Source organism: Parasteatoda tepidariorum, chromosome 4, assembly GCF_043381705.1.
Source record: "Parasteatoda tepidariorum isolate YZ-2023 chromosome 4, CAS_Ptep_4.0, whole genome shotgun sequence".
Classification (NCBI taxonomy): Eukaryota; Metazoa; Arthropoda; class Arachnida; order Araneae; family Theridiidae; genus Parasteatoda; species Parasteatoda tepidariorum.
Genome location: NC_092207.1, coordinates 91,954,581 through 91,970,834, shown reverse-complemented (window position 1 = coordinate 91,970,834; position 16,254 = coordinate 91,954,581). Strand labels below are relative to the sequence as shown.

Below are 16,254 nucleotides of genomic sequence, written 5' to 3'. Positions count from 1 at the left end.
ACTAAATTTGGCCATATTTTGACTTTACTTTTTTCTCTATAATTATAAAATGTTAAAAAAAGCTATTAATGAAATATGTTGTTTTGATGATTTATTATCAGAGTGCAGATTTTTTTCTACATATTGTTTTAGAGAAGTAATCTAATATTATCGCCTATTATTAAACTATATATTATTGTTAATGTTACCAAAAAATCATTATCCAAATGCTTCGGTAAAAATTAACAAGCTCTTTGGTGTTCAGAGTCAGAAACACGGTAAATTTGGCTATATTTTGACTTTTTTCTCTGTAATTATAAAGAGTTAAAAAAGAGCTATTAATAAAATATTTTGTTTTGATGATTTATTATTAGAGTACAGAACTTTTTCTGCATATTTTTTTTAGAGAAGCAATCTAAAAATTCAGGTTGATATTTTGATTAGATGCCAATAGCGTTGAAAAGGAGTTAAGTAATAAGCTTGAGTTATTTAGTTTCAAAGTTTCTTTAAAGTTTGAGTTAGTAGCAAAACTTAAAATATTTTGAATAATTTCTTCTGACATAAATTTTTTTTTTTTTTAGTTAATTTCTATTTCAATGTCATCCCCGCAATTTATTCCTCATTTTTCTTAGGTTTAGAAGAATTTTTAAGAAAAAATATATTGAAAAAAAAAGATTGAATGTATTGCAGAAAATTTCTTAATTATCTAAAATATTTTCATTAAATTTATTCATTTTTATACCGCTAATAATATCTTTGAAACTTTAAACTTTTTGAGTAGTGCGCAGAATAATTCTCTGATAAACATCAAGCTTGAGAGGGAAAAAAATGAAAAAACTGACACGAGCGCGTAAAACTGGGACAGGAAAATACTATTTTGAATTGATAAAGGTAAACGCAAAAGAATATAAAATAAAATGACTTTAAATCACGTGTCTGTTCGTGACTAAAAGCAATAAAGTGCACATGAAAATTTTTACTTCAAAACTCTGCAATGAAAAAAAAAGTTCTCTTTTCAGATTCGAATTGCTTTCTAACTTTTCGAACGGTGAAAAGTATAAAATAGTTTTATTAGCTTGTTTACACTGAGAATCGGGATCAATACAAAGCTAAATAAAATGGGACTAGAGTCTTTTTTTTATCACTCCTACTTGTAAACAAACTGCCTTATTATTTGAAACCAATAAATTCATTGTGAAAAAAATATATATATAGTGAGTTGTATAACAAGCTTGCCATCACTTGTCGTTTTAGTATTGGAACCAAACAATACTAAGTTTCAGTTTTACATTTTTTATAACAACGGACGCGAGAAAAAAAACCGATAAAAATAGTATCATAAATACAAAATAAAGATTTTCAAAATATTTCTTTTTTTGTAACTGATCAGATTAGTAGATGCAATAGAGCTGAAAATTCATAAAAATTTTATATTTTTCGAAAAAATTGACTTAGTTTAAAATTTACATGAAGTTCAAACACGTTTCATTTCGAACTTCTTTTTAAAAGAAAGGAATATTACTGCCAATAAGTATGTATCTAATATAGAATGTCTCATGCGAGTCTTTCTGTATTAATTCATAGCTTGAAATAGATTATCTTATTAATATTACGACGAAGAAAACGTTCTTTCACAAAAGCCATAAAACGTCAATATTCCAATTAAAATATTGTTTTCTGAAGTATAATGGGTAATAATTCTTGAAAATATTCTCATCAGGAAAATCCTAAAAATTCCCTGCAGTCTTTATAGTGTCATCTATTTTGTTAAAACGAATCGAGATTGGTTGAATTTTTCCCTATTGAATGACGTTCGACTATGTTGGGGAAGATCTTTTCCCTTTCAGAATCTCTAAATTTAAGACAGGAAGTTGGGGAATCCTTTCCATAAAGAATTTTCCTTAAATTGCTAAATAAAACTTAAAGAAACCAATATTTGTGTTGCCTTTTTCAAAAACTTGTCGTTTTCAGAAATAAAATATTTTTTATCTCTTATGTATTTTTAAAATTATATTTTCAAAAAAGAGGGGACGTAAAAATAATTTTTGTGTAGTTGCTCTTTTTATCTAGGACATATTGAATTTAGAAAACTTCTGAAATATTTTCCTAACATACTGATGAAGTTCTAATTCAAGATCAGTTTGATATCATTGATATTGAGATTAACAGAAACCCGAACAGCGAATCACAATGTGATTAGACAATATATTATTTTAAGGTTTGAATGGGGAAAAAAAGCTGTTATTTATATCAAAATTTTAAAAAATAACTTTTTTTCCCCCAAGAAAACTTAAAAGGAGAAAATAATTCTATTTTTGTCTCACCTAAAATGAAAAAAAGTAGGAAGCATTACTAAGATATGGGGAAAATTTTCCCTGTTGTTGTTGACGTATGTCTGTTTAGGCAGAGGGGGGTGAGATTGTTCTTGTTTTCCAGTGGCGCCATCTATGGCGAAGAATTCGATTTCTGCCACACCATACGTCGCACTCTTTTATAGGGCGGACCCATTCATTCATCCACAGATCGTAATTTCGACCTGAATCAGAGAACAATCGATCTCCAATCCAGTATCCCCAGAGGTATTGACTTGTTGTGAGAACATGGAGGACTTTTGCGACTCGACAGATTAAACGTGCATCAGTCACTTTACTACACGGGGAGTCTCCGGCCTTTGGGGTTCGAACCCACGAACTCTCGGACGTGTGACCAGTGCCCTACTGACCAGGCTATCCCGGCCTATTTTTCCTTGTTGAAAGATTTTTAATGGCAAGTTGATCCTAGGTCTTTCGTTAGCCAGCAAGACATTTCTAAACGTAGTTTAAAAATTTCTTAGCTTTTTTTTCTTGGTGATTTGGAAGCGATTGAAACATGGAGTGTCCTAATGCGCAGAAACTCGTATTTTGAATGATCTCTCTAGTCGGACAATGGTCAGAAATTTGATTGCAATATTCCGTTGTTTCAAACACGAAAGATATGATAAACACAAATATGAATTTTGACAGTGCTGATTTTAAAAATTAATAATTGATTGAAAAGATTATTATTACATAAAAATTTTGAAAACTAAATTTTTTCAAGAAAACTTAAAAGGATAAAATAATGCTATCTTTGACACACCTGAAATATGAAACGCAGGGACCATAATTTTACCATATTCTGGTAGTTTTCACCTTACTTTTTTTCTCGGTGTAGAATGGGATAATTTTTTTTCACAGAATGACAGGAAGATTATTTCAGGATTTTCAAATTGTTTGAGAAATTGCATAGCCATGGAAAAAAGTGGGAAAATCTGGTTTTGAAATCCAACTCGCTTAGTAACGTAAAAAACAGGAGAAAAATGTTTTGTTTTTTCTGGAAAAAAAATCAAAAATTTTAATAATATCGTGCACAAAGCTATTCAATTAAACTGTAGAGTAATTCTAGGGAGAAAAAATTATTTAAATCTCTTTAGTTGATTTTAATTATGACTAATCTGCCTAATGGTAGCAAATCGTCATAGAAAAAGATGTATTTTTGTCTCACAAATATACAATTTTCTTAACGCCGCATTGAGTTAAAAACTGAGAAGACTGTTTTTAATCTAATGGTGAGTGGGAATGGGTGAATGAAAAATAAAATGACAGTGATGAATTGCTCCCAAAATGAGAAAAAGACGAAGTAAAAGCGCCTCCTTGAACTTCAAGGATGCTTCTTGGACCCCAGAAAGGAACAATTTTTTTCTCGCCAAGAATAAAATTTTCTGCGTCCCAGAAAACACGCCCAATTCAGAAGCCAAGAGACAGAAATGATCGATGTTCGAATGGCGAAGGAATGGATAAAAAAAAAATTCTTACTTATTTCTTAATATCTGTCGCTTGCTACACATAGAGGAGAGAGAGAGAGCCAAAGAAAAAAGATCTTATGGAGAAGAGAATTCTTATTTCACACTTGATGTATCACGCAATGGGAGAAATATTCGGAATGATCGGCGATCATGATTCACAATTGCAGGGTGTCAGCAGTTATGATCCAAATCACATGATTCGTAACTCATGTACAAGATAAAGAGAAAGAGCTTGTTAAATGATTGAGTGCTTTGCTCATCGAATTTCAGAAGCAATTTGTTTAAGAGATTTTTTTGTTTGTTTTTGTTTGGAGATGAGTACTAAAAAGGAGGAGTGACAATGGCCACGTGTTCAAAATTCTGAAATACGGTCATACATAATCTTTTAGTCAAAAATTACTTTGCACATTCAATGAACGATAATTTGAATGCTTGTATGAAACGAGTTTTGAAATGACCAGGAAAGTTTTTCCCTCTGAAAACATATTCACCAATTTTATAAGCCTCTTAATTTACTTAAACCTTATTTTGGCCTTAATTAAACAGAGCTTTAGCATGTCACATTAACCACAACTAAATAACTAATATTTTGCTCCATAACTTACACACGATCTTTCTTAGCAATGCCAAAGGCTTCTACCAAACATTTCTAATGTGAATGGCAAAAGTCCAGTGGATTCAAATTTGGAAAATAAGGTGATGATCCTTTTTCTCCCATCAGAATGTCAAAAAACTGTGCTAAACAACATTCTAGAGAGCCTCTAGCTCTGCGTGTAGGTGCAGATAAAGCTCGAAGATCTATTTTTGTTTCCAACAAGAGCTTTTTTTACCAAAGAAGAAATATTATACGTGACGAAAGAGCCGTGATGGCTCAGGGGATTGAGCGTTCACTTTCGAACGCTCTGGAAAGGAACGTTCTGGGAAGTGAACATCATTCGAATCCCAGGTCGATACAAATTCCGCATCTGCCTTGCACCTGCCACAGTGCTGACGTAAAATATCCTCAGTGGTAGACGAATCATGGGTTAGAGTTCCTTTGCCGTCAGGCTATTCGTGGGGGGTTTTCATAGTTTTTCACTCCATGTAACGCAAATGCGGGTTATTTCCATCAAAAAAAGTCCTCCATGAAGCCAAATTCCTCTCAATTCTTGAATCAGGAGTTCCTATGTCTTCTGGATTGCGTTCAAAATTACAAGGTCATGGCGTTGAACATTAGTAGACCTTAACTGATAATTCGGTCTGCTGTTCAAATAAAAGTTACAAAATATAATAAAATATATTGCGAAAGAAATATTTAGTTTAAATTATTCGTTAAGCTATTTCTTACTACTCTGTTGATATACTTTTAAATTCTGACAGTAGCAAAACTTATAAGCATTTAAATTCTGAAAGCCATCAAAAGAAGCTCAGGATCTTTTTTCTAATAATTTGATAAAAACTCTGGTCACTCACGTGGATTAGATATTTTTCAATGCTCAGACATCTTTCTATTTAAATATAAATAGTCTAATGATTAGTTTTTCCCCAAAATTTTTAGATATTTACAGAGTATTTGGTAATAATCACCTATAATATACAATAGCCCTTTAAAGTCTTAGGTAAAACTAAATATAGTATGTTTTTGGTTTAAAATGTAGTAAAATAATGTATAATTCTATTTATAAACTTCCTTAGTATGTTTATCAAGAAGAAACAAAGTAAGCGCTTTAAAAAACACTTTAAATCAAATACAATTTTCATATCAGTCCGGTATTAAATGAATGGTATTCAACAATTATTATTTCGCTTTCAGCGGTTTTTGTAAATTACAGTAGTATTGAATGAATTTCTTTATTTATAATTATAATATTTACTTAAAATACAATTTTAACTAATCAGTATCAGTTTTGAATATATTTAATTACTGAATCTCAATCTTTATTTTATACGCGTACCCTAAACTTAATAATAAAAATTTTTTGCAGAATTTTTGCATGACTAAAATACGAAAAAAAAGAAAGGAATATTTAATTGAGCTGTGTGCAAACATTTTTATCCAAAGCTGGTTGCATTTACGATTAAATAGCAAGAAGATTAAAAATTCCAATATCAAGTGAATTATCCTTATTGGCTCGATTAAAAACAATGGGAAAAAACTCTACAAAAAAAGCACGGGAAGGAAAAAAAGCCTCCCATAGGTTAACCAAAACCTTTTGCGTGTTAACGTATATTTTCAGAACACTTGTATAATAGAAATCAATTAAGAAAACACATTAGGTGTCTTAAATGTACATTTAAACTAAGAAGAGTCAGAAATGCTATAGAAATCAGACAAATCATTAGAGAGGAAGGTGAGATAGTGAAACATTGATACCTTTCTGATTGCTGATGAAACTTGGAAATTGCAATTCGATAACCGCACAATAAACTAAAGAATTTCATTGCATGCATGCAAATTGTGGTAATTTTCACCAAAAACGCTCGACTGAAGAATTTGATAGTGTGGCTTATCATTATCCATATTAAAGATGGGGATTAAAAACATCAGATACACAATATTTTGTTCTTGTTCACAACCATACATAATTAGAGGAATCTATTTGTAGTATTCTGTTTTATATTCTGGTAATTGGTTTTCTCCGCTATTTTTTTTTTTATAAAGGGGAAGTATAAGTTAAGTATTGGAGTTATCTTTGAAAACAAATTGAAATGTTTCTACTTTATACTTTGGTAGTTGAATTTGCTATTTTTCTATAAAGGGAGATAGAGGGAATTCGTGTTATTTTTCTATAAGTTAAGAACTGGGGTTTTCTTTAAAAACAAATTGAATTATTTCTATTTTATATTCTGGTAACAGATTTTCCCTGTTATTTTTCTATAAAGCGAAGTATTGGGGCTCTCTTTGAAAACAAATTGAAGTATTTCTTATATTCTGGTAGTTGATTTCCCTGTTATTTTTCGATAAAGTTAAGTATTGGGGTTCTCTTTGAAAACAAATTGAAATATTTCTGTTTTATATTCCGGCAGTTGATTTTTCATGTTTTCATGTTATTTTTCTATAAAGAAGAGTATTAGTTAAGCATTTCAATCCCCTTTGAAAACAAATTAAAATATTTTAACATTTAAAATCAAAGGATTATCTAAAACATAACTTTTACCCATCAATGCAACGTACTTTCTAACATATGAATATTTTAGTAAGTACAAAATTTCAATATCTAAAACCTCTAATTGCGCCCTACTCCAGTACACTTAAATTCTTAATTATTCATTAAAATATGCTTATGAGTTACAACTCAAGTTACAACTTGAACAGAGAGTTTCAAAATATTCTCTATCATACGGCCAGACATATTAAACTAAATTGTAATCCGTGTGTAAGAAGTTCGATCCGCTACAGTCCTGGTAACTTTTATGGCCTCCATATTTCAAAAGCACCGTCTAAGTTTAGGCGTAAAGAATAAATCTACTTGTACATCTCGCTTGCTTTATGAAACGCTTTTCATTTAATGAACTTTATAAAGCTCTCTTTATTTCGCATTAAAAACATAAATTCTGAATAAGAGTATACGATGTTATAGAATGTATTGTCAAGCAAGCGAAATTGCGGCTAAGCAATAAAATCTTTGTAAAAATTGGAAGTGATTTTTCAATGTTAGTACAAAATGTTAATTTAAAAAGAAAAATTATAGCTATTCATTTTATTAATTGTGGCTAATAATTCGAAATTGAGAGATCTATAATGAAAATTTATTAACATAATTTAACTTATACTTTTTATTGATATACTTTTTATTGATATACTTTTTATTGATTTAAATTTTTCATACTCTTATACTTTTTATTGATATACTTTTTATTGATTTAAATTTTTCATACTCTTATACTTTTTATTGATGTACTTTTTTATTGATGTACTTTATATTGATATACTTTTTAATTGATATACCTTATTATTTGATATACTTTTTATTGATATACTTTTTATTGATATACTTTTATTGATATACCTTTTTATTTGATATACTTTTTATTGATATACTTTTAATTGATTTAAATTATTCATACTCTTATACTTTTTACTGATGTACTTTATAATATACTTTTTTATTGATATACCTTTTTATTTGATATACTTTTTATTGATATACTTTTTATTGATATACTTTTTATTTGCTGCAGCTTATATTCTTGTGCTAATAAATATTTTTTTTATTAAGACGGCGAATTTGCAAGTCATAAGGGAACTAATGAAATACAATTTAGAAATAATGATTTAAAGCATAGAAATGTTCATGCATTAATAAATATTATACTCAAAATTCACAATAACCTGTAGGACTAATTTGTTTACATCAGAGCATTTTTTTCACGTTGATTTACATTTTGTCTTCAGAGAAAACGGTGTTGAGTTAAATAACATCCTTGAAAAAGCAATCCTTTTAATAACAGACTCCTAATTCTTTTTTTTTTTTGTCATAACAAGTAATAAATTTTATTATCTATTGATAATATAAACATGATTAGAGTTGATAAAAATAAATTTCCTATTCCTTCAATGTTTTAGATATTTAAGCTTAATAAATTTCTTTTCCTTAATTAACGAGAAGACCGTAACAGCTACTTTTAAGTAACATGTTTCGGCTAAATTTGTAAAAAGGAACATCTAGCGCATATATCTGTTCCAGAATAGCATATTGTGTCCGTGGTATATTTTATCAATTTTTGTTCTTTCTCTTGAACTGACGTTGAAGTACCTAATATGTAACATGGAAAAAAGTTGTTTATCCATGTTTTTATTTATTGAAATATCTCAGGTAGACACAGTTATTAACAAGTAATGCAGAAAATCTTCGAAAGCCCATAATATATGAGATGAAGAAATTAGTTTGTTTTTTATTATTTTTAAACATATAAAAATATATAAAAAAATATATAAAATTTTAATATATAAAAAATAGTACAAGTATGAAATTAGAAAAATAAGAACTTTCACCAAATACTTTTTAACAGTTCTTTGAAAGTAACGAGTAACTTACGGAACAGGTGCAGTTGTAAGCAAATGATATAAAATACCTGTAACAAAATATTTTTTTAGTCAACTCTAATCAATTTTCTTTTCCTTTCAGATGTGAGAAGGGTTGGTTGTGATGTTGGGAGGTGCGGCTGATTTGTTCATTTCGGAGAGAGACCCATACCATCAGCTAGATACAGAAGCCAGTTTCGAGCAAGTGGTCGAGGCTGTTGTCATTTTCGTCATCTGCTTTGCCATAGTCGTGACTAACGTCCTCATCATATGGGCAGTAGCATCATCTCCTAGTCCCAAAGAAGCCATAGATTTTTATGTGCTTTCCGTTGCTGTTGCAGACTTATTATGTGGAGTATTCATTGTGCCCCTTTCAATTTACCCTGCACTTGTTAAAGAATGGGTTTGTATAATATGCATCTATATCTTAATGAAAATACAAAGTGGTTTATAAAATGAGTGGAAATTCCAGATGTTCCATTATGATATTAATTTCTATTAGTTCACTTTAACTATTAATCAAAGATCCCATTCTTATTTCTTAATCTTACAATTAGATTAAGAAATAAGAATGGGTTAATAATTAAGAAATAAGAATGGGTCTTATGTGCTTTCTGTTGATGTTTAAGACTTATTATGAGGAGTATTTATTGTGTCCCTTTCAATTTACCCTGCACTTGTTAAAGAATGGGTTTGTATAATATGCATCTATATCTTAATGAAAATACAAAGTGGTTTATAAAATGAGTGGAAATTCCAGATGTTCCATTATGATATTAATTTCTATTAGTTCATTTTAACTATTAATCAAAGATTCCATTCTTATTTCTTAATCTTACAATCTTTCATCATGTAAATAAAATAAGTCTTGAAAATTGAACACTACATTGGCTTCAGTTAATAATTAAGTTACAGGAGTCCACTCTGTGAATAGTTTTTGTATGTGATTTTTATTTAAGTTTTTACTTCGTCGTTTTATTAAACCACTTTGTTAAGTCATTTTGTTACGTACAATACGAAAATGAATATATTTTACAATTAACATTATCATGATTCTAATGAATGATGATTCTTTTGAATGATAATGTGTCTATCATTATGTTGTATTAAAATAAAAGATGTTTTTTTTTTCGATAAAATATAAACATTGTCATTTGTAGAACCGGGTAAGTCATATTAAACTAGCTACTGTAAGTCTATTTTAAACCCCAAATTTTAAATTAGAATATGGATTACTTCTTATTCTTTCTGATGGTAGTATTTCACTCTAATGTTTCTTATTAATGATAATGTGTGTGTGCCTCTCTTTACGTTGTATTAAAGTAAAAGATGTTTTTTTTGGACAAAATATAAACATTTTAAGATGTAGAGCCGGGTAAGTCATATTAAACTAATTACTATTGTTTATTTTTAAGCCGAAGTTTTAAATTAGGATACGGATTACTTCTTACTATTTTTGCTGGTAATATTTCACTCTAAGGTTTCTTTTTAATGATAATGTGTTTTCATTATGTTGTATTAAAATAAAGGATGCTTTTTTTCTTCCTTTTGACAAAATATAAACATTTTAACATGCACACATTGCTCACATTATCTCCTTTTAATCCTAAGTTTTAAATTAAGTTAGGATTACTTCTTGTAAAGAACTGGCACTATTGGAGAGGGTGTCATTCACAGTTCTGCGACATGTTGCTCACATTGCATCCATAGTTTAAGCCAGGCAACGATTTTTGTTTCATTACTTCTTGTTTAACGGGACTATCTATAACTCACGCTATAATTGTCTCTACTTAATTAAATAATAAATATCTGATTTCTAAAGTTCATTTTTTCTTTTTCCAGGTATATGGTGATTTAGTATGCCGCTTAACGGGTTTTTTAGGACTAACGCTGTGGTCAGTGTGTCTTTATACATTTATGTGGATATCAGTTGACAGGTACCTTGCAATAAGGAAACCACTGCGTTACGATGTCATACAGACCAGGACCAGATGCCAGTGTTGGATGGTATTCACATGGCTCACGTCGTTATTTCTCTGCAGCCCTCCGCTCCTGGGATTTTCAAAAGGACGCTTCTATGGGGATGGTTACATATGCATGCTGGACCTTGGTAACATGATTCCTTACAGCATTACTCTCGCTGTCCTTGTTCTAGCTCCAAGTATACTTACCATCTCTTATACTTATTTCTATATCTTGAGCACCATGTACAGATTGAGAAAGTGCTTGACCAAAGAGGAACGTGATTATGCGACTGCGGTGAGTGAAAACTTGTCCAACCCTGACCACCTTATGTCCTTCGTTCTGATATTACTGTTCTGGATCACGTGGATGCCATGGTTCATTTTTCGCATAGTTGAGATTGTCCTTTCAACTACAGATGAATACCATGCCTTGCATTTCTGGCTTCTGTGGCTAGGTATCACAGACTGCATCTGGAAGTTTTTCGTATACATTACCATGAGCCCGAAATTCAGGCTCTGTCTCAAACGATTATGTCTCTCCATGTGTTGTCGCGCTCCCACCAGGCAGCCGCTAATTGTTTAAAAATTGTGTTATCTTATTTTAATTACTTGATTTTGGTCGAAACAAAGTTTAAGAAACTGTTAATTTGAAAAAGAAAGTCAAGGATTTTAAAATTTGTTGACAAGTTTTGTGAAAACCTATCTCACAACTTTATTTTTTTTTAAAAAGAAATATTCACGGAGAAAACAATTATGGTAAAATTACTGTAGTGTATGATAATAACAAATCTAATGTGTGAAAAAATCTGTTATCTCTAGAGAAAAAAAAATCGATTTCGTAAAAACAAAAATATACGGTACTTAAACAGTTCATTTCGTCATATTGTAACAATTTACCGGAAATTCTGGTTCTTAAAATTATAACTCTTATTACCACACATTTAGTAAAAACAATACAAAAATGAAAAGTGAATTTGGCCTTATAATTGGTTTTTATGTTATGTTCTAACACTAATCATGATAAAATTACCAAACTTTACCACATTTATTAAATTAGAACGCATACTATAATTAATACGCTATTTTATTGCTAATTTTACTAAAATCACTACCAAAGAGATTTGAGAAAAAATTACCGAACGTTTTGGTTTCCCTTATAGTCATATAATTTTATAACATTCTGGTAGCTTTTACCATACTTTTTTTCTCTTTGATGATTGTCCAAAGAAAGACATTTACTGCTAACATTTTGCTGGGTTTTTTTGTACATAGCTCTTATGCATACAATTAGTTTGAAATTTACATTATTGTATTAAGTAATACATAAAATTTGAAACAAAAAACAAACATAATTTCTGACCGAGGAATACTTGTCAACATTTAAATGCAATTAATAAGATTAAAATGATTTGCTAAATAAATTTATCTGTTTCATAAATAAAATCAATTTTAATGAATTCATTTGCTGCCATACATGTTCTACAGCACTTTGTTTCGACCAGAAATTATTTAACTAAACCGAGTATTTCTCTTTACACCGTAAATTAACTCTTACCACCTTCTGCAGTAATTATACATTACAGCATCATAACAAACGAGTAGTGTACTTAAAAGTTTAGCTTTCTATTCGCATTTAACTTAAAATATAACAAATAAAATCGCTGTAAACAAAAAATTATAGTTTACTATTAGTTCTCAAGCACAAATCTGGAAAACAAAGACATCTGTTCAAATTTTAAATGCAATTAGATTATTTTCTCCTGTTTCATAATATTTTAATCCAATCTGATCATAAAAAGATCTTATTTAATTTAATTTTTAAAGTTATTAAGTTTTTATTTAATTTTATGAAAATAAATTTACAAAAACAAATCGAAATTAAAATAATTTAAAATATTTTTTGTTGTGACACACCGTGTTCTTATTTTTCAAGTGAATAATCCTAGTGAAAACACAGAATAAGTCATGTTTAACAATAAGTCATGTTCTAAATAACGACAACCCATCCATGTTAAACAGATCGTTTTTACTTTTTAAAAAAAAAATGTGGAAAAAAATTTATAAAAGGGACGCCAGTGTCCCATGTGAGTCAAAGGGTGAAAGCTTTATGTTTCCTCAGTATTTATTCTTATTTACTCAAACAATTCACTTTATAAAATATAAAATATTATTTAAAGGTAATTTGCTTTTTCTCTAAATATTTTTTTCAAGGAATATTTTCCAGTAATTTGTAACTAAGCAATAGTTTTTCAAAGTTATCTTCTTTTTTATTTTTGTTGTAGTGAAAAATGCATATCTATAATAACTAAAGTATTAAACAAAAGTGCAAAAACATACATCGAATCAAAATGAAACATATCTTACTTAAAAGTTAAAAAAAAAAANAAAGGAAAAAAAAAAAACTGCAGTGTCGCGTGTTGAGAGAAATACTCGGTTGACGATTTCGGCTCAATGTACAGTTGATATCTGTGCCGCCTGGATTGATGTTGTGTACTTGACGTATGGATAGCCTTAGTCACTGCAAAGTATTCAACGATAATTCCAGTTTTATACATTTCGCGATATATAGTTATATTTCTTATTCATTTTTTGACTGAACATTGTATTTTGATACAGTCATATATTGTATGATTTTTCAATTAGATACATGCATAACTTTTTTGAGGACAAATACGTGAGATAAAAGTACTAAGTAATATAGAAATTACAAATTATTTTTCTTCAATTCAAGAAGTAAAATTAACATAGTTAAATTTTTGAGCTGAGTATAAAAAAGAAATTTTTAATATAAATCCATCTTATAAATAAAATAAAATAAATCTTAATCGTTTTATATTGTATAATTTGTATTTGTAAGAAAATTTATTTTATAATAATCCTCGTATAAAGAATTGTGTGATTCAATTAAATTTTAAAATGCACTCAGTTTTCTTCATGCCGAACATTGCAAACTGATTTGTATCGATTTTCAATTTTTTTAAACAATGAGTCACTATCACAGTTATATCAAATTTAATTACTTACAAGAGGGCAAAATCAATAACAGTTGACTATTCCATGAGTGAAATAGCAAAAATAAAGTAATTGAATAAAATTGGAAATATTAAAATCGGAAGTGTTAAAATTAAAATGCAATTTTAGTTTTACCTTTCATGTTTCATCAAAATGTCATACTTAATTTACAAAAATTGATTAACTTCAGTTTTAGAAAGCTTCTATTTCTATGAGTTTTCCAATTGTTATCTAAATGAAACGCAAACTTTCGATATTTAATGAAACTCATCTTTTGCATAATTCTACACAAAAACTACCTATCAAACCATTATTTGATTTGCAGATATTAAAAACTCTACTTAAAGAATTTCGGGGAATATTCTGTTACATAATTTCTTTTAATCTAAAATATAAGTTTTGTATTTAGTTATTATCTCTTAATCTATACTTTTATATATATTATTATACACTTATAAGTAATTCATAATTTCATCTGAGTAAAAAACAATAATCCGAAAGTTAATTAATTACAAAAAACTCTAATCGGATTGCTCCGAATTTCATCGGACTTCGGGACTTTACAGGTGTTACCATAGAGTTATACTCCATGGGTGTTACAGTAAAAGTCCGAAGTCTTGTAAATCCTAGGTTTTATCCATAAAATCTAACTTTTACCAAAGTGGTCTGGTACTAGTTCAAATCATACTTTAATATGATTCCATTTCGGCCTCTTAAAAAGCTTTTACGGTAAAACTTAGGAGTTATGTAGGCACTTTGGTTTTACCAGTTTAAACCTAAAATTTACCAGGTTTTTATAGTAAGACATGCTTGACATACGAGATTTTGGATTTAATTTTATACTTAATTAACTCATCCAAGACTAGACTGGAACAAATAATTATGACGATTTCCTTTTTAAATGGTATTTATCTTTTGTGTTCAAACAGTAATTCAATAAATATTTTTATCAATTAAACTTCTTGAATTGAAGAATAAAAATAAATAAAATTCGAAATCATTTTCAAAACAACATCATCTTAAAAGTAGCTTCATACTCGGTAACGAATTAGAAACTTTTTGGAAAAATTAGAATTTATTTTTTTGCAGACGACTTCTTTTATATTAAATTGGTAATGAAACTCAGAGAAGCTTTGATAAAGCTTAAAACGAAATCTAGAGCTTCGTTAGGGTTAGCTATTTATACGTAAGCCATGCAAAGTACAGAAAACCGAGCTAAGCCAAATTAGGTAGCCACATTTAAACAATCAATTCATCATCTCATTCACGACAATCTTAAGTCATTTTTTATTATTATTCAGGGATTTTTAAATTCCCTCTTAGAAAAACTCTTTACACAAAATGAGAAGCTTTTACATTAGGAAAACAAAATAAATTTTTGTGGCTCTTAAGTAAATTTCCTCTAAAGATAAGCCAAAATGTTCGCTTATTGATAAATCTAGCATCAATATTCCTTTTGCGATAACAAAATAGCTTCAACGTTTGTTTAATAGCAAAATGATTGACGTTTTAAAAGCTTATTGATTTCCTGATTGATAATTTGGCGAGTTTCAAATTTTATGCCAATCAGACGTGTGATTGAATAAAAATATTTTGATTGTAGAATATAACTATGATAATATATAGATAAATTTAAAAATTAATTTAGATATATGAATATTTCAATGAAATGTCCAGAAATGAAAATGAGGAAAAAGCGACACATTAAAATTGAGAAATTTCTTACTGTACAGCAAGGATAGAGTGTCTGAGGCAAAAACGAAAGCTACTTCATTTTCGAATGAATTTCATCTCGTTTTTAACATTCAATGCAGAATTTATTCTAGAAAAAGTCTAGAATAGATCAAATTTAAATAAAAATTCTCTATACTGAAAATTTATTTTAACTAAAGTCGAATAATGCTTCTCTTTGTAAACTCAGATGCAATTTTTCTAAACAAATTGATCCGTAAATTATTTTAGCTACTTTCAGCTCTGAATGTATCATAAATCTACTACCAAGTTATTTAAAATGCACCTTTACTCATTAAAGTACGCTAAATTGTATTATTTTTTTAAAGAAATTTATTTTTCATTTAATATATTTACCGTTCAAAAAGAAACGTTTCGTATTAAATAAACTATAAAAGCTTCATTTCTGCAAATGACGAATATAAAATCTCGAATCAGAATCAATAACTAGATAATTATTTAAATTAATACATAAATAAAAATAAGCTTAAATAATAAGAGCATTGCCACAAAGGCAATGAGATTCCATGAAACATAAAGTAAATTTAATGGTGATTGGAATATTCAATATGGGAGAAAGAAAAATCAAATTATGTTTTATAAGAAGAAGAAATAAATGAACAAATAATGGCAAAATATATTTATAAACCACGTTTTCTTAAGTCTATTTAAAAAGAATCGATTTTCTTTTGTGTGTGTTACACAAACTAATATCATTTAGAAGTATTTGAATTATTAGA

The 16,254-nt window shown here is 28.7% G+C and overlaps 1 protein-coding gene across 1 annotated transcript in view; it reads left to right on the top strand.

Annotated features, from left to right (window-relative positions):
* The window catches only part of LOC107457223 (G-protein coupled receptor DopEcR), a 52,711-nt gene extending 40,593 nt beyond the window's left edge, over positions 1 to 12,118 (top strand). The window contains exons 2-3 of the mRNA XM_016075328.3: positions 8,911 to 9,210; positions 10,650 to 12,118. Coding sequence (XP_015930814.1) covers positions 8,932 to 9,210; positions 10,650 to 11,354 — 984 coding nt within the window. The 5' untranslated portion in view covers positions 8,911 to 8,931 and the 3' untranslated portion in view covers positions 11,355 to 12,118. The remainder of the gene's footprint in view (positions 1 to 8,910; positions 9,211 to 10,649) is intronic.
* The last annotated feature ends 4,136 nt before the right edge of the window (positions 12,119 to 16,254 follow it).